General features: G+C 49.8%; 1 protein-coding gene across 1 annotated transcript in view; it reads right to left on the bottom strand.

Moving 5' to 3' along the window:
- Nucleotides 1-905: 905 nt before the first annotated feature.
- Nucleotides 906-22356, bottom strand: part of Nectin1 (nectin cell adhesion molecule 1) — a 93366-nt gene continuing 71915 nt past the window's right edge. Inside the window, exons 6-9 of the mRNA XM_035444207.1 lie at nt 10651-10798; nt 9240-9315; nt 8349-8444; nt 906-1052 (exon numbers count right to left, since the gene is read on the bottom strand). Of these exons, the coding sequence (XP_035300098.1) occupies nt 906-1052; nt 8349-8444; nt 9240-9315; nt 10651-10798 (467 nt within the window). The remainder of the gene's footprint in view (nt 1053-8348; nt 8445-9239; nt 9316-10650; nt 10799-22356) is intronic.

Genomic DNA, 22356 nt, shown 5'->3' with positions numbered 1-22356 from the left:
GAACCTGCCAGCTGCCAAGCCCATGTCACCTCTCATTTTGCTATCTGTCACTCTTGGCCCATCCTACCTCCTCCGTCCTGTTTAAACTAGCCCCAGTCCAGGGCTCCTAGGCCAGGTATATTCATGTGCAGTTAGAGGGTGCCCTTTGTACCTCAGGGAGGCTCTGTAGATCCTACCCCCCTACCCCTGCTATCTTCCCTAGCCAGTGCCCAAGCTCTCTCTGCTCTCTGACATCCCTGGGACTTGAAGTATCTTCCAGGGCTCAGCTATGCTGAGACTCCAATGGCCACCTATCTCTGCCAATCAGCTGCCTTCAGCCTATGGGCCCAGAGGTCTTGAGTTGTCTACTCTAATGGGTACCACTCATGGGCTAGGGACCACCCTAGCCTTGAAGCTCTCAACACCATACCTGGTATAATGACAGTTAATTGAATGTGACTGCTCAGTCAGGCTGATGAATGTCAAAGACAAATGTGGGCACCCAGCCCTGGTGCTTGGGACCCCTTGGTAAGAAAGGGAAGTAGAGCATCTGAGTTCTGGAGAGGGCTCAAGGGCCATCTATATCTCTGATGCTGCAAGTGAGCCGCCTTCTATGGATATGAGGGCCACTGGGGCTGGTGGGAGCTCTGGAGATCACTGGGTCCACTCTCCTCTTTTCATAGGTTTGGAGAGAAGGGAGACAACATAGTAAGGTTGGTAGTAGGAACAGGACTGCATTCCAGACATCTGAGATCTTGGTCGCCTTCTACTTCACCTGGCTCCTGCCCCACCCCAATTGCTGGGACCCAGCTCTGCCCAACTCCAGTCCACCATGCATTGGGCACAGTTGTTGTCGGAAGTGGGAAGAGTAGGACAGCGCTGGCCAGAAATACCTGTTGTCCAGAGCTGGGTGACAGGTTAGGGGGTCAGTGCTCAGGTGGGCTCAGCTGGATGGTGGCATACTCAACAGCTTCTCCTGGCTCCGGCACAGTGGTCTGCGGCCCTGGTACAAGTTGGAGAACGGAGGTGTCCAGCTCGGCATAGTGAACATCACTGTTTTTTAGGCAAGAACTCTGGGAATTGGACAGAGGGTGGAAGGAGGCAGACCCATGTGCAGGGTGAGATGGGAGGGTGTATGTGTGTGGAGGGAGTGGAGGGAGGCATGGAAGATTGGGGAGGAGAGGAGGGGCCAGAAAAGCAATCCATTAGTGACAACAGAAAGCTAAGGTATGGGAGAGATGTTTTATGAGAACGGGCCAGACGGCATCATTTGTGTGCTCTGCTAAGCTGTGTCCCTTTAGACCAGTGATTCTCAACTTGTGGGTCATGACCCCATTGGGGTTGAATGACCCTTTCACAGGGGTCGAATATTAGACATTCTGTATATCAGATGTTTGCATCACAATTCATAACAGCAGCAAAATTACAGTTATGAAGTAGCAGTGAAAATAATTTTAAGGTTGGGGGGGTGGTCACCACAACATGAGGAGCTGAACTAAAGGGTCGCAGCATTAGGAAGGTTAAGAACCACTGCTTTAGCTCCTGGGTGCAGGTGGGAAGAGCCAATGGGTTTCTTGCTCCTACTGGGCTGGGCTCTGAGGGTTGATTTAGATCTACCCGCTCATTTTTCAGAGGGAAGAGAGGGGCTCTGGTGTGCCTGGGGTCACGGAAGTTTTCAACAATACGCTGCAAAAGAGTCAGGATGTCTGCCTTTGGGTTTTAGCTGAGCCACTTGCTGTGACTTGCCAGGCAGCTTGTTCAACCCATCCAAATTTAGTTTTTCATTTGTGACACGGAGACATAAAATTTATGAGCATTATCACTCCTGTTAGAGCCCAAGCTTCCCTCCCATCCCGGGCTATTTGTGGTACTGCCTTACTCAGGCTCTTGGTTTGATGTGGAAATTACCAGGAGCTGCTGAAAGGCGGAGACCCTCCCCATCTTGGTGATAATTCAACACTGGAGCCCAGCCAAGCCCTTCTTCCTAGTCCTCAGTTTCCTTTCCAGCAAAATGTGAGGGTGGCCTGACCATCTTAGGTCTCTCCGGCTTTTACCTCTGGCTCTTCACAGCTACCACCTCCTCCAAGACAAAGTGCTAGCCTTTGGGCAAAAAGATAGAATGTCCGTCCACGGAGCCCAATAGGAGGGCTGGAGACAGGGGACAGGATTAGGGATCCATGCAATTGGAGGGCACCCCTCCTAGGTTGGCCCTAGGCTGTGCCTACTCTTGGTTGGGTCATCTGAGCAGCAGACAAGGTGTCCTGATTTTGGTTGCCCTCCAGCAATGCCTACGTGGAGCCCATCAGTGCCGGAGGTCAGGGACAGGGCAGAGCTAAAATGAGTGCAATTAGCTTCTGATTTGTCACAGGTGAAAGTCACACCCTGGCACCTTCCTCTGCAGCCTTCTGTCCTCCCAGAGCCGGGCTGTAGTGTGTGGGGTGGGGTGGGGGAGGAGGGAGTATCTTTTGCAGAGGACAAGAGACCCTGAAGGAACTCAGAGACAGAAGGAAGGGGAAAGGCCTGGACTGGCAGGTGGTCTGGGTGCTAACTATGAGCTCAAGGGCCTGGAGGGTGGCTGTGTGTGGGAAAAGGAAATGAAGGTGAACAGGGCAGTCTGCATGCAGCAATCACAAAGGGCAGGGAGTGTTAACTGCATGCTGAGATAGCATGGAGTCGTCCTGCTAAGGCAAGGGTTGAACATGGGGAATGAATCCTCATTTCACATCCCCTCATCACAAGGGGGCCTAGGCCTGGGGTTCCATCCAGGTGTTCCCTGTGATTTCTGTTAAGAGACCACTAGTGTTCTGGTAAGCTCTCTGTAGGTCCTTCCCAATGACTCTTATCATATGGAGTCACTGTGTCTCTGACCCCAGGAGACTGAAGGCAGGGTGCTGGCAAAGGTAAGTGGAGGGGAGAGGGGGTGCTCATTTCACAGACCTCAAGGATTGGGGGCTGCCCTTTGAGCCCTGAATACATTATCTTAAAAAGTTTTAATGGAACCTCCCAGAGAAGGACAGAAAGAAGTGACCTATGGTTCCTGCTGGGTAATGCCAAGAAAATAGGCACAGAGGGTGGAATGGAGATTTGGGTCTAGTTTCCTCACTGTTGGGTAGTAAAAGACTCCAGCCCTAGCAGGAAGTAGGGCACAGGTGTGGTGATGCACATCTGTAATCCTAGAACTTGGGGGCCAGAGGCAAGATGTCAAGCCAGTCTACATAGGGAGTTCCCAGTCTGGGCTACAAAACCAAAACCAAACCAAACCCCACAACAAACAAACAAAAGGGCCAATAAGGAGACTGAATAGGTAAAAGCATTTGTGATGCAAACCAGATGACTGCTTTTGATTCCTGTAGAGAAATGACCCCTGAAAGTTGTCCTCCTACTGCCACACACAAACACAACCAAATTACAAAGAAATTTAAAACAAGCCGGTGGCTTGGCATGTAGCTTCCGTATGTAGAAGATGGCAAGTACAGGAAGCTTTAAGTCAGCCTTGGCCGTGCCGTGAGTTTGAGGTCAGCCTAGGCTACATGAACAATATAATAAATAATAATATAAAAATAAAAATAAAAAAGTAAAAATAAAAATATTAATTTTTTAATATTAATAATAATCCAAAAATAAAAAAGTAAAACCAAAGCAGTACACAGAGTGTCTAACACAAGGCAGCAGCCACCACTGAATATTTCACCAGTAGGTGACCTGGGAGAATGTGTTGGTGGAGGACCCTCTGAGATACAATGAGGCAAAGTATTTGAAACAGATGCAGGGAACAGTGACTTTGGGGACAGCAGAGGTGGCTTACTATGAAGTCATGTGGATATTGATTCATGAATAGTGAGCCATCACCAGGAAAGCTCAGTGTAAAAACCGATCTTCTGGTAGCTTCCAAAGATATCTTTCTCCTGCCCTGGAGAGGATTCAGCTGAGAGACAGGACCTGGGAACAGGATTCACAGAGAGCCAGAGGGCTCTGCTAGGAGTAGGGCTTGCTATAATGCCATAAGGACCCTGCTCCTGACAACCCTAACCTAGCTGAGAGTGCATGGACAGAGGTCCTGAAGCTGGATCACAGAGGTGGCCTCTCTTCCCTGTGAAGAGCTGCTACTGCTCCATGCGGGAGGTTTCCTCAGAGACATCTTTGCTAAGGAACAATGCTGGTTGAAGGCCGGTAATTAGGGTTTGAGCCTCACATAATCCAGCTGGGAACATGCTGGACCCAATTGAGGAAGAAAAATTACATCCCCAAAGGAAGGAATTGGTTAGCTGGCACAGCAGAAGCCAGATGGAAACTCCTAGGTTTTTACAGTCTCTTTTGTAGCTCAGGTTGACTTTCACTTTCTGTCCTCCTATCTGAGCCATCTGAGTAGCTGGGGTTACTGGTGTGTGCTTCCACATCTGACTTTAGGGTGGACTTGGAGGATTCTGACCCAGGGGCCAGAGCAAGAACCAGCTTAACCATCAAGGCCTGCTGACGAGGTGGTTGAAGAAGGGAAGCTAACGGGCACAGGAAACAGAAGTGAGCTAAGGGTGGTGGTGCATGCCTGTAAACCCAGAGTTTGGAAGGTAGAGGCAGGAGGATCAGGAGTTAAAGGCCTTCCTTAACAACATTTCAAGTATGAGACTAGACTGGGCAACAGGAGACTGTTTCAAAAATCAGACAAAAAGAACCCAAACAAACAAAAATAAAGAAAGGAGAAGGCAATACCAGCCATGACCCTAAGTAAGGTCTTCCATAGCTACAGGGCTCTGTCTCTCACGAAAAGAACCATAGACAATCTGAACTTGGGCGGCATGGACAACTCTGTGGTCTCAGGATGTTGAAGCAATTGGCTGTAGCCCTACCTGCCACCCTCTGGGTCCTCCAACTGTGTTTGTGCTGAGGGCACCCATGGCCCAGTCTGTTCCATCTACTCATCAGTGAGGACTGGTCAGTGCAGGTAAATTCCTATGGGATGGCCATGGTGGACTAAGTGTTCTCCATTGCTTGGCCAATCTGTGTTAACATCCTGAGATTTCCCAGGTAATTCTCCTCTCCCCCCCTTTCCTTTCATGGGCAATAAGTCAGCCTTCTGGTCAAAAGCCCACTCTCTGCTCCTTCTGTATCTCTCAGATCATCCTCCCAGTGACCCCACCCCCACATGTCTGATTTCACTGTGGCATCTGTTTCTTGGGGCACTTGAATCAACTTAGTGGCTTCAGAGTCCCCAAGGCCAATGAGTAGAATCTTCAGTTTCTATCCTGGACTGTCTGTTCACAGGGATGAGGAGACAGGAACCTCTCTCCTTAAAGGTAGGGCCCTGTCTCCTCTCCCCTTTCCTCCTTGGACATCATGGATCCACTGAGGCCTTCCCAAAGAGCACACCTAGAGCAGCATAGCTTTCCAGTAGTACCTGGGTGAGCTCCTCGCCCAGAAACCTCCACAGGCATCCAGGGAAGTGTCACAGCCTGGGTTAGCACTCCTGGGTAAATGTGCAGCTTGAACTTGGTCCACTCAGGAAGGAGAACTTAGGCCACTCAGGTTAGGGCCACTGAGCTTGGTTGAGCCTGCAGAGTTGCTACCCTGCAGGCTCCCTGACATCTTCCTGGCCTCTCTGGAGCTCTGTTTCAGCGAGTAGTGCCTGCTACCCGTCTCCCTCTCTCGCCACTCGTTGAGAAGCAGAATTGATGACAACATCAATAATGTGACTTGTATACAAGCTGCATGGACAACAAACCTGAGTACTGGGGATAAATCCTTTGCCGACCAGTAATTACTCTGTAAGGCAAAAGGAATTATACCTTCCTTGGGAACAAGAGTGGAGCCTCCCAAGGTGCTAGACTTTCTTACCCTCTGAAGACCTGCACACCCCACCCCACAGGCCATTCTTTTCAGCCTCTTCCACCCAGATATTCCTGTTATACTGCCTTCTGGCTCACACAGGATAGGGGGGAGACATCTCCTGGACTCATCTCCTGCCTGTGACTGGTGAGCAGAGGTGGCGCCCTCTATTCTTGGTATAGAGGCTCTTGAATAGATAAGCTTACAGAGTCGAGGTTCTCAACATGTGGGGCACAACTTCCTTGAGTTGAATATCAGACATCCTGCATATCACATATTTACATTATGATTCATAACAGTGGCAACATTATAGTTATGAAGTAGCAAAGAAATAATTTTAAGGTTGGGGGTCACCACAACATGAGGAACTGTACTACAGGTTCGCAGCATTGGGAAGGTTGTGAACCACTGTTCTAGAAGATTCTGTTAGTTCAGTTGCAGCAGAGCTGGAGAGGGGCAGACTGCTCAGAAGGGAGGAGGCTTAGAGCCATGAGTATGGGGCATGGTGCTCAGTGGGAACAAGGGAAGAAGAATGTGTAGTGGGGTCTGAGGGATTGGTCCTGTCCTTGAGTTAGAGCTGAAGGGTGTAGTCTGGCTCCCCCTACATCCCAGAGAGGCCTGTGACTGCTGGGTGGAAGGGGCAGCTGGCAGAGAGCAAGATGGAGGAAGTTGTGTGGGGATTAGGGCCAGGCACAGCTGTCTCCTTACATCACAGCGATTATTACGGTGTGTCTTGGCCCACTCTACAGGGGATCCCACTGGAGTCTACCCACAACTTTCCAAATTGCAAACTTCCATCATCTTTTCTCCTGTGCCACAGCCTTGGCCCCTCCTCCTTTTATCCCCTACACCTCAGTCTCCAGGTTGAGGCAGAAGGATAATTTTGCAAATCTTGGAAGGGGGGTGGCTTTCTTTTCTGAGAATGGTGGACCTCTCCACTCTGTTTTACCTCGCCCACAATCAGTCACCTTGCCCACGCTTCTCCTTGCTGGACTGGACAGGCAGACAATAGACATGAGTCCCTCTGACCGGTAGGAAGTTGGAAGCCGCACAGGGCTTGCTCTAAGCGCTTGTGTCTTCCCTTCACTCCCTATGTGCCTGGTGGTCATGCTGACTGCCATACACACAGCACCTGGAAGCAGGCTCCCAGGGACCTGGAGGGTTCATTGAGCCTCACTTTCCCAATTTATCCAGTAAATTCCGACAAGACTTGCGGTTTAGATTGTTATGAGAGTAAATGAAATAGCATTTGGAGAACAATTGGCAAGATGCCTGGGGCCCAGACAGCACCCTACCCTGCCACTCTGATTCCTTTTGTGGGAGCTGGCTGGGCCATGCTGTAACCCTCTCTAATGGCGATGGCAGTGGAGTAGGGGTTTCTCTCTGAGGAGTCAGTTTCATGTCACTTCTTGTTCTGGTCACCGGGTGGTCTTTGGTACCCTGCATTGTATCAGAAAGTGGAGGCTGGGCTGTTCTTCGGGGTATAGCCCCCCCCCCCCCCGGAAGGGAATGTAACTGCCCTGGGGCCAGGATTTGGCACCTTTACTGGCACTTCCAGCTAAGAGGGAGGATAGCTGTGCTGAGGAGACAAAGGCCTGCGTTGGCCACCAGTGCCAGGAGAGAGGGTGTTATCTTTGGGCCCAGGTTTCTGGGCTGGCACCATATGGTACCACCTTCAGTCCCCAAGCCTTCTGAAAGGAACTGGCCATGGGCAGAGGTAGCAGGCATCCAAGTGCTGCTGGCCTTGTGAGCAGCTGGGAGTGGGGCCAGGAGAAGGAGCCATGAAGGAGCTTTCTGGTGGTTGGGTGCAGGGTATGGAGCTGGGGGTGATGCCTGGGGGAGTGAGAGCTGGGCGTCAGGCTGGGCTTAGCAAATTTGGAAGTCCCGTCTCTCCTCTGGTATATATTGGATACAGCACCTCTTGCCCAGGGGCACTGAAGTGGGCTTCCTTCTCCCCATCCCTCCTGGCTAAGGATCTTGTTTCAATCTCTCTCTGTCTCTGTCTCTCTCCCTCTCCCTCCCTGTGTGAGTGTGTGCGTGTGTGTGTGTGTGTGTGTGTGTGTGTGTGTGTGTGTGTGTGTGTGTGTGTGTGTAACATGAAACATGTGAGCTACAGCATACACAGAGGTCAGAGGATGGTGTGGAGTCAGTTCTCTCCTACCTCATGTGGATCACCAGGCTTGCCATTCCAAGTACCCTTACCCGCCTAGGCATGCTATTGCCTCCCCTGCCCCTTTTTCAGATAAGGTCTCATGTACCCCAGGCTTGCTTCAAATTCCTTATGTAGCTAAGGATGACCTTGAATATCTGACTCTGCCCCCTTGACTTCCTAAATGCTGGAATTACAGGAGTGCAGCACCATGCTGCACAGTTCTGGGGCTCAAACCTAGTGACTGTTGAGTGCTAAGCGTTAAGGGCAAGCACTCTGCCAGTTGAGCTTTATTCCCAGCCCAACGTTTCATTCTCTTGTTTGTCTTCTCCCCTTCTAAGGCAGCTAGACTGTGGGGGAGCTGGGCTGTGGCATTGTCCTAGGGTTTAGCCATCCTTACCAAGGGTCGGTAGATGGGGGAGACCCCCAGGTCATAGTAGGAGGGCTGTAGGGGCAGATCTTCTTCCTGCTGTCTCCCCAGCTCTAGATGGAGAACCTGAAAGGAAAGAGGGAGCTGTACAGACCACCCTACACCCTCTGCAGGTGACCCTTTCAACCCTAGAGTTGTGGGGGAATGCTCGTCCTGGTTCATGGTCCCCATATTCACCATATGATTGGTTGAGAGGCGATAAAGGCACTCAGTACAGGCCAGGCACCTCACAAGGGAATGTGTTTTGGTATTGAGGCAGTCACATGGGAGAGTAACTCTAAGTAGCCAAGGCTGATCTTGAGGAGTTCTCTCTCTCTCTCTCTCTCTCTCTCTCTCTCTCTCTGATTTTTTTCTCCCTAACTCCTTTCCTCTTTTTAAAAACAGGGTCTTGTATGTAGCCCTGGCTGACCTGGAACTTATAGAGATCTGCCTGTCTCTGATTCCTGAGGGGTGGGATTGAAGGTGCAGGCCACCACCCTTGGCTAGGTCTTGAACTCTTGGTTTCCCTGCCTCCATGTCCAGAGCACACTACCTTACTCAATCTATTCAGTGCGGGCATTGGACCCAGGATGTCATGCATGCTAGGAAAGTAGTCTACCAATTGAGCTACATCTCTACAGCTGGTTGAGCAGCAGTGAAATGTTCTTCTGAGGGAGGGCTCTGGTTAGGATAGCCTGAGTTTGTCACTTCTCAGGGTGGGGCAATGGAAGGATTTGACCTAATCTGGGGACAGTGACTGACTGGTTCATGGAGTCACCAAACTCTCTTCAGGGTAGACTCCCTCCCTGAGACTAGCTCTCACCCCCCCCAATCCCTGTCTCCTTAGGCCGGGGATCTTGCCCTGTGCTGCCCTAGGCCCACCTGAATGCCCTCAGGTGCAAGTTCACTCTGCCTGTTGGGAGGTGGCTCCAGCTTCTGGGAGGGAGACAGGTCCATCCTGGAGGAACAGAACGAGAGTGAGTTTAGTACAGGCCCGAATGGGACTTTTGTCCCTGTCAGGATACCTGAATGTTACTATCCCCAGAGCCCTGAGTTCTGCTACCAGATAGCAGCAAGAGGACAGGGTCGAGGCATGGCTACTCCCTGGTGAGGAGAGTTTGAGGGTTATGCGTCCTTCCTTCCCAGGTATCCTTTCGGTAGTCCAGCCCAGCCTACCTTGGACAGTGTAGGAATCCTGTGAGTCTCAGGTTTCCTAGCTCCCAGCAATAGTGAGAACTCCAGAGGCTGCACCCAGGGCCAGGGGAAGGAGAACACAGGGACAAAGTGTGGGCCAGCGCCCATCTCGGCCAACGCAGTAAATCATATTTAATGCAATATTTTTCAAGTGAAAGTTAATGCAGAAATCCATGACGAACAAAGTAACACTTTAAGTAAAGGAGGATCAGTAATAGCATGCTGAGCCACACTGGAGCCTGAGGCAAAGGGGGAAATCAGTCATTCTAATTCTGTCTCTATTTAAAATGTGGATATTTTGTTCATCCTAGATTTTTTTTACACTGACTTTTAATAAAAAAAATATTGCATTCAAGCTTGGCATGAGGGTTGAGGCAGGAGAATGGTTTGGACCCAGGAATTTGAGGCTAGCCTGAGCAACCCAGTGAGGCCCTATCTAAAAAAAGCATAGCAAAACAAAACAAAAACCCAAATCCTCAAACCCCCCCAAACCAAAACCAAACATATATATGTATATATGAAAGAGAAGAGCTAAAATGTTATTGATGGTGATGACTAGAGTTTTGAGCTCCTTCATAAACTTTATACCTCAACAGTCTCCAGCCCCCAGCTCACCCTTGGTCAGTGGCTAGGTCCAGCGGTTCTCAACCTATGGATCATGACCCCTCTGGGTTTGCATATCAGATATTTACATTATGATTCATAAAATTACAGTTATGAAGTAACAACAACATAATTTTATGGTTGCAGGTCACCACAACATGAGGAACTGTATTCAAGCATTAGGAAGGTTTGAGAACCACTGGGTTCGGAGAAGGTAAAGCTGTAATAGTTATATAGCAGCTTCTTTGGCCACAGTCTTCCTCATCTGTAAATTGTGTGTTGACTTTGAGCTGCTGTGAGGGTGAACTGCATCTCTGTGACAGAGTGTAGGCACAGGGCTCTGCCCACAGGACTGTCCTTCCAGCGGAGACTAATGCCTGGCCTGTCCCACATGTGTTGAGGAGCACCTGATCCCCTGAACTCCTGAAAGGTGAGTACTCCTAGGAATGTGAGAGCCACCAGGGACAGCAAGGGAGATAGGCTTGTCCACACTCACCCATCTATGTCAATTCCTAACTGGTTCTTCTGCTGCCAGTGGTACAGAAGGAAGACAGCCAGAGTCACGCCAAGGACGAGGACCATGGCCAATGCACCCCCAAGGAGCCTGGCTGCACTTCCTGGGCCCCCCTGGGGGAGGGGCTTTTCTGGAACCAAGAGACCAGGAGGAGACAGAGACAGAGAGAGGAGGGAGGGAGAGAGAGAGAGAGAGGCTCATGAGCCAGTAAGAGTCAGTAAGGCCAGCAAAACCTAGAAAATTAATAGAATCAAACCCTGAGGCACACATCCCCTGTCCCCCACTGTACTCTGGTTCTAGAAGGGTGATTGCCTGGCTAGGCCAGGAGGTGAGAATCTCTCCCAGAACTGTCACTTCAGTGCAGGTTTGGATCCAGATCTAGGGCATGGAGGTGTGTATGGGAATCCAGGGTTGGCTGAAGGTGCTCAGAGATGGGGCCCCCCACCCTGTCATTCCATTTCTGGCCCTGCAGGGGAGATCCCTGACGAGGAGTTTAATTCCTTCCCCTCCCCACCCAATTAACCAAGCAAATGAGCTAATTGGAGCCCTGCCCTCACAGCTCTGGAGAGGATGGGATCCTGAGGGGAAGAAGGCTAGGAGATTAGATGGGAAAGGGGTGCCTGGAGGCTCCTGGGGGAACCCTAGTCTCTTCAGTCTAGAGAGGTTGGAATCACAGGGAGCTGTAGTCTGATGTATGATGGCTGAGTATAGCTCCCATCTGGGCTGGGGTGTGGGGGTGGCCCCTCTCAACTTGCTCTGTATGGGATATGCCACGTTTCTGGGCCTGGGATTTGTTGGGGCATAGTGAGCCACCAGCCCACCCTGCAGCCAGGAGTACAGGCAGCTTTCTGGCTCTGCAGATTTGGCATGTGAAGACACGGAAGGTGCCAGGCCCTTGTTCCTCCCTCTGCTGGGCTCCATGTCTCACCTCTGATCTTTGTTAACACTCTGGGAGAAAGAAACTGAGGAGGGAGTCATATGGAGTCCTTTCTCTGCTTCTTCCCCTCCACCACATTATACCTAATTAAACATGGAGAGGACCTGAATAGAGATGCTAAATTGCAGTTTGCAATAAACATCATGTAGCCAATTTTCCTAAAGTGGATTTGACGAGTATCACGCCCCTCCCCCCAGTCCCAACGCTATGAAGGAGAGGAGGAGGGGTGCTGTCTAGCAGGTATCCCAGCACAGCCTGGCTATCACAGAATCTGTAGCCCCTCTTTAGTTCTAGCTTCGGGTATTCAGAGGACAGTCTCTCCACAACAGCTCCACCGAGCCTCAGCATCCCCTCCATCCATACACAGCTGCTGGCCTATGGCTCCATTGGGAGGGCTGTGTCTGCTGAAGGGAGGCCTTGTACTGTAGTTACAGGCTCTTGGGGCTGGGTTGCACACGTGTGTACATGGTGTGCGCATCTATTCACAGGGGCTAGGATGTCTCAGGCTCCTCCTTAGATCCTCTGCCTCAGCATAGTGTCCTTTGTTCACAGACACCTTGGACTGGGATTCTATAGCCAGATAAACAAACTTGTTGATCTCCTCTCCTCTAAATGCTGCCACCATGCATGAGTGCTTCTTGTCTGTATCCCCAACCTTCCTGGTCTTCCCCACCTTCTTCTAACTCTCCACTCTCTTTTTTCCTCGGGTTTAGCAGATACACACAGGTAGGAGCATCTGGAATGTCCCACAGCAATTCTAGTCCTGGCCACAGATATGTGAGGGGATGAGGCCGTGTGCCTGAGCTCCACCAGGCTCTTCTACCTCCAGGGCTACTTTCATATTGTCAGCTGTCATCACAAGCTAAATGTCTTTCTGCAGCCAATCTTGTCCTCTTGAAGCTGTTCTTCACCCTCCATCCTGAGTGATATTATTTCCTTCCTCCCTTCTATCCTTTCTTTCTTTCTTTCTTTCTTTCTTTCTTTCTTTCTTCCTTCCTTCCTTCCTTCCTTTCTTTCTTTCTTTTTTTTTTCTTTCTTTCTTTCCAAGACAGGGTTTTTCTTAGTAACATCCCTGGAACTCGATTTGTAAACCAGGTTGGCCTCAAACTCAGAGATGCCATGGTACCCAGCTTCCTTTCTTTTCTGAGGAGACACAGTTCTATGTAGCTCAGGCTAGTCCTAACTTACTATGTAGCCAAGGGTGACTTTGGACTCCTGACCCTCCTGTCTCAACCCTGGGATTCTGGGATTAGAGGTGTGTACCGCCAGAGTCTCTGCATGACGGAGCTCAAACCCAGTGCTTAAGGCAAACAAGCACTCTACTGCCTGAGCTACATTTCCATCCCCAGAGTGATCTCCACAAACTGCAGGCCTGATCAGTCCCCTCCCCCCTCACAATCTTCCAGGAGCTCAGGGTGCTCAGCACAGGTCTTAGGGCAAGGCTTTTGAGGCTCATTGAGGAGTGGTCCTGATGTTTCTGTGTCCTCCTCTCCCTACTGTGCTGGATCCTCGTGGCAGGATCCCTGCTTCTTCTCTTGCTCAGGTGTTGTGTGAGCAGCTTTTTGCTGGGGCTTCTCCCATATACCCCTCTCCCTGCCAGATCAACCAGGTATCTGCTGCCCTCCTTTCCCTCCGCTCCAGTGGCTGTCCTCCCTGGCACTCTCTTTCACTGTCTTGTCTGTGGACTGTGAGTGCCTGGGTGACTAGTTTGACATGGCTGTCACGTGCAGGATCACACTGACTTAGCTGGCCAGTCAGTCACCAAAGGGCAGTTCTGGGAGAGGGTGAGCCCAAGCACTGGAATCTTAACTTCTACTAGGGGGCCAGTCTCACCCTGAGCCACCTTTAAGTTTTCCTGGCTAAGACCCAATTAAATCGGGTACCATGGGCCCAGCTGAAGTAGGCTGGCATTTTGGGTGCTGAGTAGGTGAAGTGGTAGGGGAATGAACACATCCCCTGTTTGACACTCAGACATCATGTTTCCCTTCTACCAGTCAATCTGTGGGGCAGCAGCCACACCAACAGGGTAGAAGGGAGGGACAGCATTAGGGCCAAGGACTGGGGTCTCAGTCCCATTTGCTCTTCCTGTCTATGGGTAAGGGCCTTGTCTTCTGGCCCTTTACCCACAACCCTCTGGAACGACTTTGGCAAGGAAGGTAGCAGCTGTCTTAACAAAAGGCGTGGTATCAAATTGTGCAACACATAGCAAAACAAAAAACTATCTGGGAAGGGTTTGTATATGCATCAGGGTGGGTGGGTAGGTGGGGGATTAGGAGAACCAAGATCCCCAGAGGTTGGCAGGCTTTGAGCAAGCCCTCACGTGAGCCAGGGCCAGGGTGAAGGCCTCTGACTTTGCTTTTTCTAGGTTTGCCCACTCAAAGTAGAGCTACCCGCCTTATCCTTGGGCCCTGCCCCATTGACCTGGAGGATCCCCCCCACAAGTGGGATAGGGACTAGTAGAGAGAAGATAAGAAAAGGCATCACGAAAGAGAAGGCCAAGAGAAGTTGGCTTATGTCTGTGGCTTGCCAGGCACTCTGCCCAGCACCTTGGCTGATTGCTTGTTCATTTGATCTTTGCATTAAGCTTGCAGAATTAGATATTGTTATTCTTGATGAGCAAAGTCCAGCTTAGAGAGGTGAAGTCATTTTTTCAAAGTTCTCCAGGTGTGTGTCGCTTTCCCTGGCCCAGGCTATCAGCGTTTCTTAGAGATACTGGTTCCTTTACACCACATGGACCTGCTGTGGCCTCCCTGTCTCTTTGCAAACAGGGCCCCACCTAGCCCCTGCCCCCAGTGAGGGCCCCTAGTTGCTTTGTCTCTGAGCCTCCTCTTGACAGCTGTGAGGAGGGGGCCTGGCGCTGGCCCCAGCTGGAGCACTGGCATCAAGCCCCCAGACACTCTCTGGTTACACCGTGACAAATGTGTTCCCCAGTCACAGCTCCACAGGGTTTAGAGCAGGCTCTGTCACCTGCAGGCAGCCGGACATGGGTGGGAGAAGAACAGTAAGGGGCCAGAGGGAGCTGGGAAAGCACGTGGGAGTGAGGCAAAGACTTCCACAAAGAACCTACACTGAGTGTGAGCCCAGTCTTTGCCAGCCTTGTGAGGCTGCTGTGTGCCCCCTTGCTCTCTAGAGGATGCTCACAATCCAGAGTTCACAGCCACTGAGATCCAGTGTGACTTTCTCCACCTCCTCTCCCTTCCTCTGCCTCCTTTCCAGTCTCATGTAGCACAGGATGTCGACTTCTTACATAGCCTAGGCTGACCTTGAACTCCTCTTCTATTGACAGCAAGCTGCTTTTTCCATCCCACAAATGGAGCAAAAGAGGCCAGGGCTCAGGTATGGCCGTTTGGACCAGAGACAGTGAGGCCCCCAGACTCCTTCGGGCTCCAGCCCGAGGGGCTTCCTGGGGAGCTGGTGATCTGTCTTCCCCACATGCCTGTCCAGGTGACCACTCTTGACTCAGTGCTCTTGACTCGGGGCTATAATCTGCCTCTCAGCTTGCCTGCCTGCTCTGGCTGCCTCTCTTCACAAGAATACCTTCCTTCAGCTCTGCATGCTAGGCACTGGAGCAGGGGCTTTTCCTTGGGGAAGGTGGGGCCAGACATAGGCATGGACACAGCAATTACCCCACTTTAAGACACTTGCCTCGAGAGGTCTTTACAAAGCCCAGGATGAGTTTAGAGAATAGAGTGTTTCTTTGGGAGTTCAAGTTTCACGGAGCATGGACCCCTTGAAAACCTAATAAGAGTTCCCAGAAGTAGAAAGGGACAGCAGCATAGGCAGGGGATTGTGCTATGGGGACAGAGGTATGAATTGTAAGGTGTATGAGAAGAAGCCCAGTTATTGTGTATGGCAAGGAAACGGGCTCCAATTCGATAGGGCGGGGCGGGAGGCTGGTAGTGGGGTCACAACAGAGCATGCTTAGAGTTCTGAACAGTAACAGCCTCTCTCATGCTGTCCCTGCCTGGGAACAGAGACCCTGCCTTTCTGAGCAGCTGGACTGACTGACTAGGCTTTCCAAGAGTAGCTTCCTCAAGAGCCCTTTACCCAGGGCTGTCCTGGGTGGGTGAGCTCCCTAGGAGCAGGCCAAACAGGTATTTCTGGGGGGAGTTTATGGATTCTAGGGGAAAGTAGCTGCCCTGGTGGGAGAGGAAGAAGATGGGGTTTTCATTTGGATGTCTGTTTGCTTGGACATAGGGGAGGGTGGGACAGAGGAAGTGCTGGCTGAGCTCTCTGCTCAGGGCCCATCCAGTGAGTCACATGGCCATTTCCCTAGTCCAGATGTACAAGGTGGCCTCTGTCTGCTGGTTAGAGGGAAAGGCTGGTTAGAGGGAAGAGCTCTGGGCCAGCTCCAAAAGATCCGAGGGCAAAATCCGATACTTCACAGGGTCACCCCACTCTCCAGGTCTAGGTAGAGCAGGTATTTCATGATGATGATTATTATTCTTGGCATTTTTGAGACAGGATTTTGCTATATAGCCCAGGCTGGCTTTGAACCAACTGCTTCGATCCTCCTGCCTCAGCCTCCCAACTGCTGGGGTTACAGATCTGCATCACCACACCTAGCTCATGATTCATTTTAATGTTGCTGTGGTATGCAAGCACATGTCATGTGACCTGTTCTGTGGGGACAAGAAGCTTCAGGTGGTACAGGTCACAACAGATGTGAAGCTGGGGGTGGGTGACATCCCAGGGCATCAGGACTTCTGGTGTGGCACATCACAATTAGTTAGCAGCCATCACCCCTATAAGCCTGTGACTTTGGCACTGAGCTCCTCAGCTCCCTAAGACCATGCTCTAACTCCTTAACCCGACCCCAGCCATTTCCCACACAGCCCCTCGGCTTACTCCTTGTTCCAGCTCTCTCCAATTCTTTGTTTCATTTAACTTCAGTCTTCCCAGGACCCCAAGTATAGCTGGCTACTGTATCAGCAGCTTTCCACCTAGAGATGACTGCATCTCTCTTCTGCCTGTAGGAGCCAACTCTTTCAGGCTCTCCCTTTTGACCCTTGCTGGTGTAGAATCCACCTAGAGGTATGTGGAGGAGCAGCCACAGTATTCTTTTCTTGTTCTAAGCAGCCAATGACTATATAACTCAGACACAGCCAAGCTCTACTCTTTCCTTCCATTTGGATACAGGGCTAGGTATGGCCCCTATTCTACCACCAAGGTGCTCCTGGCCTAGAGCTGCTAAGAGCCTCTGACCATCTCTTCTAGAGCCCCTGCCCTGTCACTACCTAAGGTCTAGGTTATCTGGCCTGCCATGGTAGACCCTTCAGTGAGAAGAGCCTTTCTCTTTTCTCCTTGGCATAGAAGTCGCTTTGGCTTAGAACATGGCTGGAGGTCACTCTGCAGTCACCTTCTACAGGCTCCATCTCTTTCCTCTCTTGCCCTTGACTTCCATTTTGCTTGCCTGGGGCAGGTATAAATGATGTAAAGTGCTCAGCCCAATGCCTGGCACATAGTCAATATGTAATAAATGGTTACTATTTTTGTTATTAGCTATTCAATAAGTAGAAATTGATGGTGGCGGTGCTGAAGTTGCTGATGAACGGGATGAGGCTGTTGCTGCTTCTGGTTGTGGTGGTGGTGATGGAGGTGATGATGATATAGACATGTTAGTACTGCTTCTCTCTAGGTGGAGATGGCTCCTCCTCTTCCTTCTTCCCCCTTTCCTCCTTCTCTTCCTCCTCCCTTTTTGATATTTTGAGACAGGGTATTATGAAGTCCAGGCTGGTCTTGAACCCACTGTGTAGACACAAGCTGGCTCCTAAGACCTGATCATCCTCTCTCTACCTCCCAAATGCTGGGATTACATGCATGTACCACCATGCCTGGCTTAGAAACATAGTTTGACAGAAGTGACATTCAGTCAAATCAGACGTGCCACTGAAAAATCATATCAGTTGTGTCTTACATATACTTTTTTTTCTTACATATACTTTTACTTAAATTATCTCATTTGACATCTCCAAGGCTTAACCTCTGTAGACAGATCAGTAACTGAAACTCAGAGAAAGTTCATGACAAGGCCAAGGTCATATTGCTGGTGGAGATCAGAGAGGAACTAGGGAGTCCTGATTCTCTGTGTGGTGCTCTAGGTAGCATGAAGGAGAATCTTGCCTGGGTCCCCCATTGAACCTGCATCTAGCTCTCAGTTGCTCTGAGAGGGAGACAGGCAGCTCAACCTTGAGTTTCCTACCTTCTTAGCAAGTCACTCAAAACCTCCAAGGGCCAGCATCTCTCCTGGAAGATGGGAACAATGGCACATAGGTTTCAGGTGTTATTCAGGTAACATGTGTTTGAAGCTTTAGCACAAGTCCCTGGACACACTATTTACAAGTATTTCTTCTTGTAGGGCCTCTCAGGAAAATATGCATGCTAGTCTTTCTCTGGCCCTTAGCATTCCTTAGTCTCCTCACAATTATGACCCATTCATATAGGTGCCATTGAGTGCCTTTGTAGACTCAAGATGGAGGACTGAAGCATGCTTGTGTGCATGAGTGCATTCGTGTGTGTGTGTGTGTGTGTGTGTGTGTGTGTGTGTGTGTGTGTGTGTGTGTCTGTTGAGGACAGTCACTTTCCACTCTGCCTATGCTTTTCTGCCTATCTGGAAAGCTCTCTTTGGTGTCCCCAGACCCCCTAGCCCCTCCTACCTAACCATTGCACCTTGAGTTGTCATTAGGAGAGAAGAGGCAGCTTTGAGCCCTTCCAACATCAGGCCCAGCTGGAGAGAGTTACTGGGATTTCATGCACATTCCTGGGGGAGGAGGAACTATCTTCCTAGTGGGGACCTTGCCCTGCAGGGACCTGACCCTCAGCCTCTTGGAGGGCAGGGTATGGCCCAGCCAAGTGAGAAGAGCAGGGGAAGCCATTTGTGTCACATAGCTATCCTTTACCCAACTGGATACCCTGGTTCCTCTCCTTTGTCAGTTCCTGTTTCTCTCCCAGCTGGTCTCAGAGAGCTGCCTTGATTTAGGAACAAGGACCCAAACTGGAAATGTGGAAGGACAGTGAGAAGATAGAGAACTGGTTCTCTACTTTCAATAGCATGGTCTTCTTCACTGGGCTGAGACAGCCTGTTCGTGCCTCTCTGGAAGAAACAGATGCATGGCATGAAGGCCACTGTAATCCCGAGAGGGAGCAGGAGCAGGCCACTAACAGCAGTGGACTACCAAGTCCTAGTTTGCACATTTTCTGGATAAGAGTGGTAGGCAGGGGAGGGAACCTGAGTTTGGGAGCCACTATCCAGGGCCCAGCAGGAAAGGGCTCAAGATTGACCTCATAGAAACCAAACCTCACTCACTGGCTCAGAGTTGGGACCCCAACTCTGGGGTAATGTACCTGGGAGTAATGTAAATAGCAGGTCCAAGGCCCATCCCAGGCCTGGCAAAGATCACTGGAGTCAGGTCCAAGACCTTTGGGGTTGATCTTTGCCTGGGATCCCTATCCACTTTCCCACTCTCAACGGTGGTACAGAGCAAGGACTCCTCCTCCGTGTGCCTTGGGAAACCCTTGTATAAGGGGTGGAAACCCCCAGCAAAGCAGCTCTTTAGCCTGATAAGGGCTCATATCCACTCATATTCCCATGCTTACCTTCCTGGGGCTGAGAGCTGAGAATGCTGCTCAGTTAGGGGAGTACTTGCCTAGTTTGCATTAAGCCCTGGGTTCCTCTAAGGCGGTGGTTCCTCAGAGGGCTTCCTCACACTTGAGGTACTTAAGTAGATCTTGAGGTATCCTTGGTAGGGAAGGACCTCAAAAGGTCACTGAGTATCAGGTCATCACAGCGTGGGTGTGGATGTCAGAGGGCAATTTTGAGAAATTATTTTTTCCTTCCACCATTTGGGATCGGGGGATGGAACTCCATATGAAGATGACATTCCTGGGCATATGACACTTGCTTCATGCCTCAGGTGACCTCACAGGGACTCTGGAAGTGTGCATCAGTAACTCTGTTGGCTTCAAGTCTCCAGGTTTCTCAAAGGCAGCCTTGTGACTCCAAGTGACTCTAGGCCTGGCCCCACCTCAGTGCTTGTGTGTCTAGCCTGTGCCTTAAGATTCTTGACTACTGCCTCAGACAGGACTGGGGAGCTTCATGCAGATAGGAAACTGCAAGCCGATTGAAACCTGTGAGCCATAGTTTCAGCTCAAGCCTTTAAAAAATTATTTTTATTTCTTGTGCATCGGTGCTCTTGCCTCCATGTATGTCTGTATGAGGGTGCTGTATCCCCTGGAACTGGAGTGAGCCACCATGTGGGTGCTGGGAATTAACCCAGTTTCTCTGGGAGAATAGCCAGTGCTCTTAACCACTGAACCATCTCTCCAGCCCAAGTCTTTAAAAAACAAACAAACAAAACAGAACAAAACAGAGTTTCACTCCATAGCTCAGCCTGGCCTTGTACTTATGGAAATCTCTGTTTCAGCCTCCTGACTGAGTGTTGGGCTACAGGCATAGCCACTGTACCTGGATTCCCTCAAATCTCTATTGAATGTTTCTAAGGGAGGACATGAAAAGTGGAAGGAAGGAGGGAGTTACTAAAAGAATGAGTGAATAAATGAACATACTTGTGTGCTTAATTAAACTCCAGTATGGTCTGAGTTGCTCATAAAACCACCTAGTTCTTCAGAATGCCAGTTCTTTTGTGTGTGTGTGTGTGTGTGTGTGTGTGTGTGTGTGTGTGTGTGTGTGTGTGTGTGTGTGTGTGCAGAGAGCGATTGGCTTGGAGTCAGGAGGCCTGGGTGCGAATTCTACATCTGCTACTCATCACTATGTAACTTTGGGCAAAATGTCAAACATCCCTGGCTTTGGAACAATCTTTAGTTAACTAGGGTTGGGCATGTCTGCCTCTTACTTACCTATCCAGGGGGTTAGGAAGATTATAGGACACAAGGTCCCATTTCAGAAGTCCAAAGGACCTTGTCAGTAGAGTCCCTGCTTGCTGTTGACATGTTCATGTAGGGCTTCACTCTGCCCTAGTTCTACCACTTTTTCCAGATCACTTCTGTTTTACAAAGTCACCCTGATACCATCTTTTCCAAGAAATATTCCTTCATGATTCCTGCCTGCTTCTCATAACTCAATTTGGTATTAAACATGATTCTCACAAGCTCAGGCTGTCCCTGCCTGCCTGGGGCACTTACTTTTTGTGGATGAGCAGAAACATGTATGAGGCCCACATTCCCCTCCGAGGAGTAAGTAAGGCTGGTGTGTGCCCCCTTTCCTGGACCTCTGCCCAATGTCTCTTTTTAGTGTACACACACACACACACACACACACACACACACACACACACACACACACACACACACTTTGCTTTTTCCAGAGTCTTTCTAGGTAGCATTCTGGCTTTGAACTCACTATGTAGACCAGGCTGGTCTTGAACTCAGGGCAATCCTCTTGCCTCAGACTCCTCAGTCCTGGGATTATAGGTGTGAGTCACTGTACCTGTCCTTGCCTTTGTGCTTTGCCTTTTTTCATTTTTATTGAATTTGTTCTTTGACAATTTCATATGTGTATAAAGCGAATTTTGACTACTGTAACTGCTCACACTCTCACACCCTGTCAGCCTCCCCTCCTCCCTACAAATTCCTTTCCCACATTCATGTCTCATGTAGCCCAGGCTGTCCTCAAATGTGTGATGTAGCTGTACTGAGGATAACCTTGAACCTCTGATTTTCCTACCTCTGCTTCCTGAGCACTAGAATTTTGGGATTAGTTGTGTACCATCATGTCTGTTTTATGCAGTGCTGGAAATTGAACCTAGGACTTCATGCTAGCAAGCAGTCTGCCAACTGAACCTCTGCCCTGTCTTTGGTCTTTATAGTGGTGTTGGGCAGAGAAAGGAGGGACTGCAGAGAGGTTATAAGAGTGCATAGCCTCTGAGGCAGCTTGGCTGGAGTTAAAGGCCAGCATAAACTTTGTGACTTTAGACAACACTGTCTTTCTTCATTTCCCAATGTCTTTGGATGATGGTTGTAATTCTAATGTCTCCCAGGACTGTGGTGAGGGAGAGGCTGACATAGTAAAGTGTTCTGAGCCAGATCCATTCCTTAGTGTGTGATGCTATAAGTCAAGCTTCTATTAATATATCTGAAGTCACTTTGTGATTTTCAAACATATAAATGTAAGGAATTCTTAGCACATTTAGGTTCCAGTTTCCTCATTTGAGCACTGGGGGAAATGACTACTGAGGTTCTATCTGTTCTAATGCTTTATACCATGACCTCTCTGTATCCGTGATCTGTATTGGAGATTTCCATGTATCTGTGATCTCCAGTCTCTGAGGATATTCAGGTGAGATGGCTCAGTGGGTAGAGGTGCTTGTTCATACAATCCAGTGGCCTAATTTTGATAACTAGAACCCACATATTGGAAGGAGATGACTGACTCTTACAAGTTGTCCTCTGACATTCACACAGGTGCTGCTCCACTCACAGAAATAGAGATGTAAATATAAAAAAGGAAAGAAAATATTCAGAATTGTAGTGTGATTGTATATGGCTGTAATCTCAACACTTAAGGGACTAAATCAGGAGAATTCCCATCTAGGAAAGGGCTAGAGTTATGAAGCTTGGTCTATGTGTTGAGACTCTGCCTCAAAAAAGAAAACAAGGCATTGGCTATGGTTTGGATCTGATATATCCCTCATGGACTCATATGTTGAAGATCTGGTCCCTGGTGCTAACGGAGAGGCAATTGTATCATTAACCTCACAGTGAATTGATCCATTGAGGAGCTCACAGCCGAATGG

Source organism: Cricetulus griseus, chromosome 4 (genome assembly GCF_003668045.3).
Source record: "Cricetulus griseus strain 17A/GY chromosome 4, alternate assembly CriGri-PICRH-1.0, whole genome shotgun sequence".
NCBI lineage: Eukaryota > Metazoa > Chordata > Mammalia > Rodentia > Cricetidae > Cricetulus > Cricetulus griseus.
This window is presented reverse-complemented; position numbering and strand designations above follow the sequence as displayed.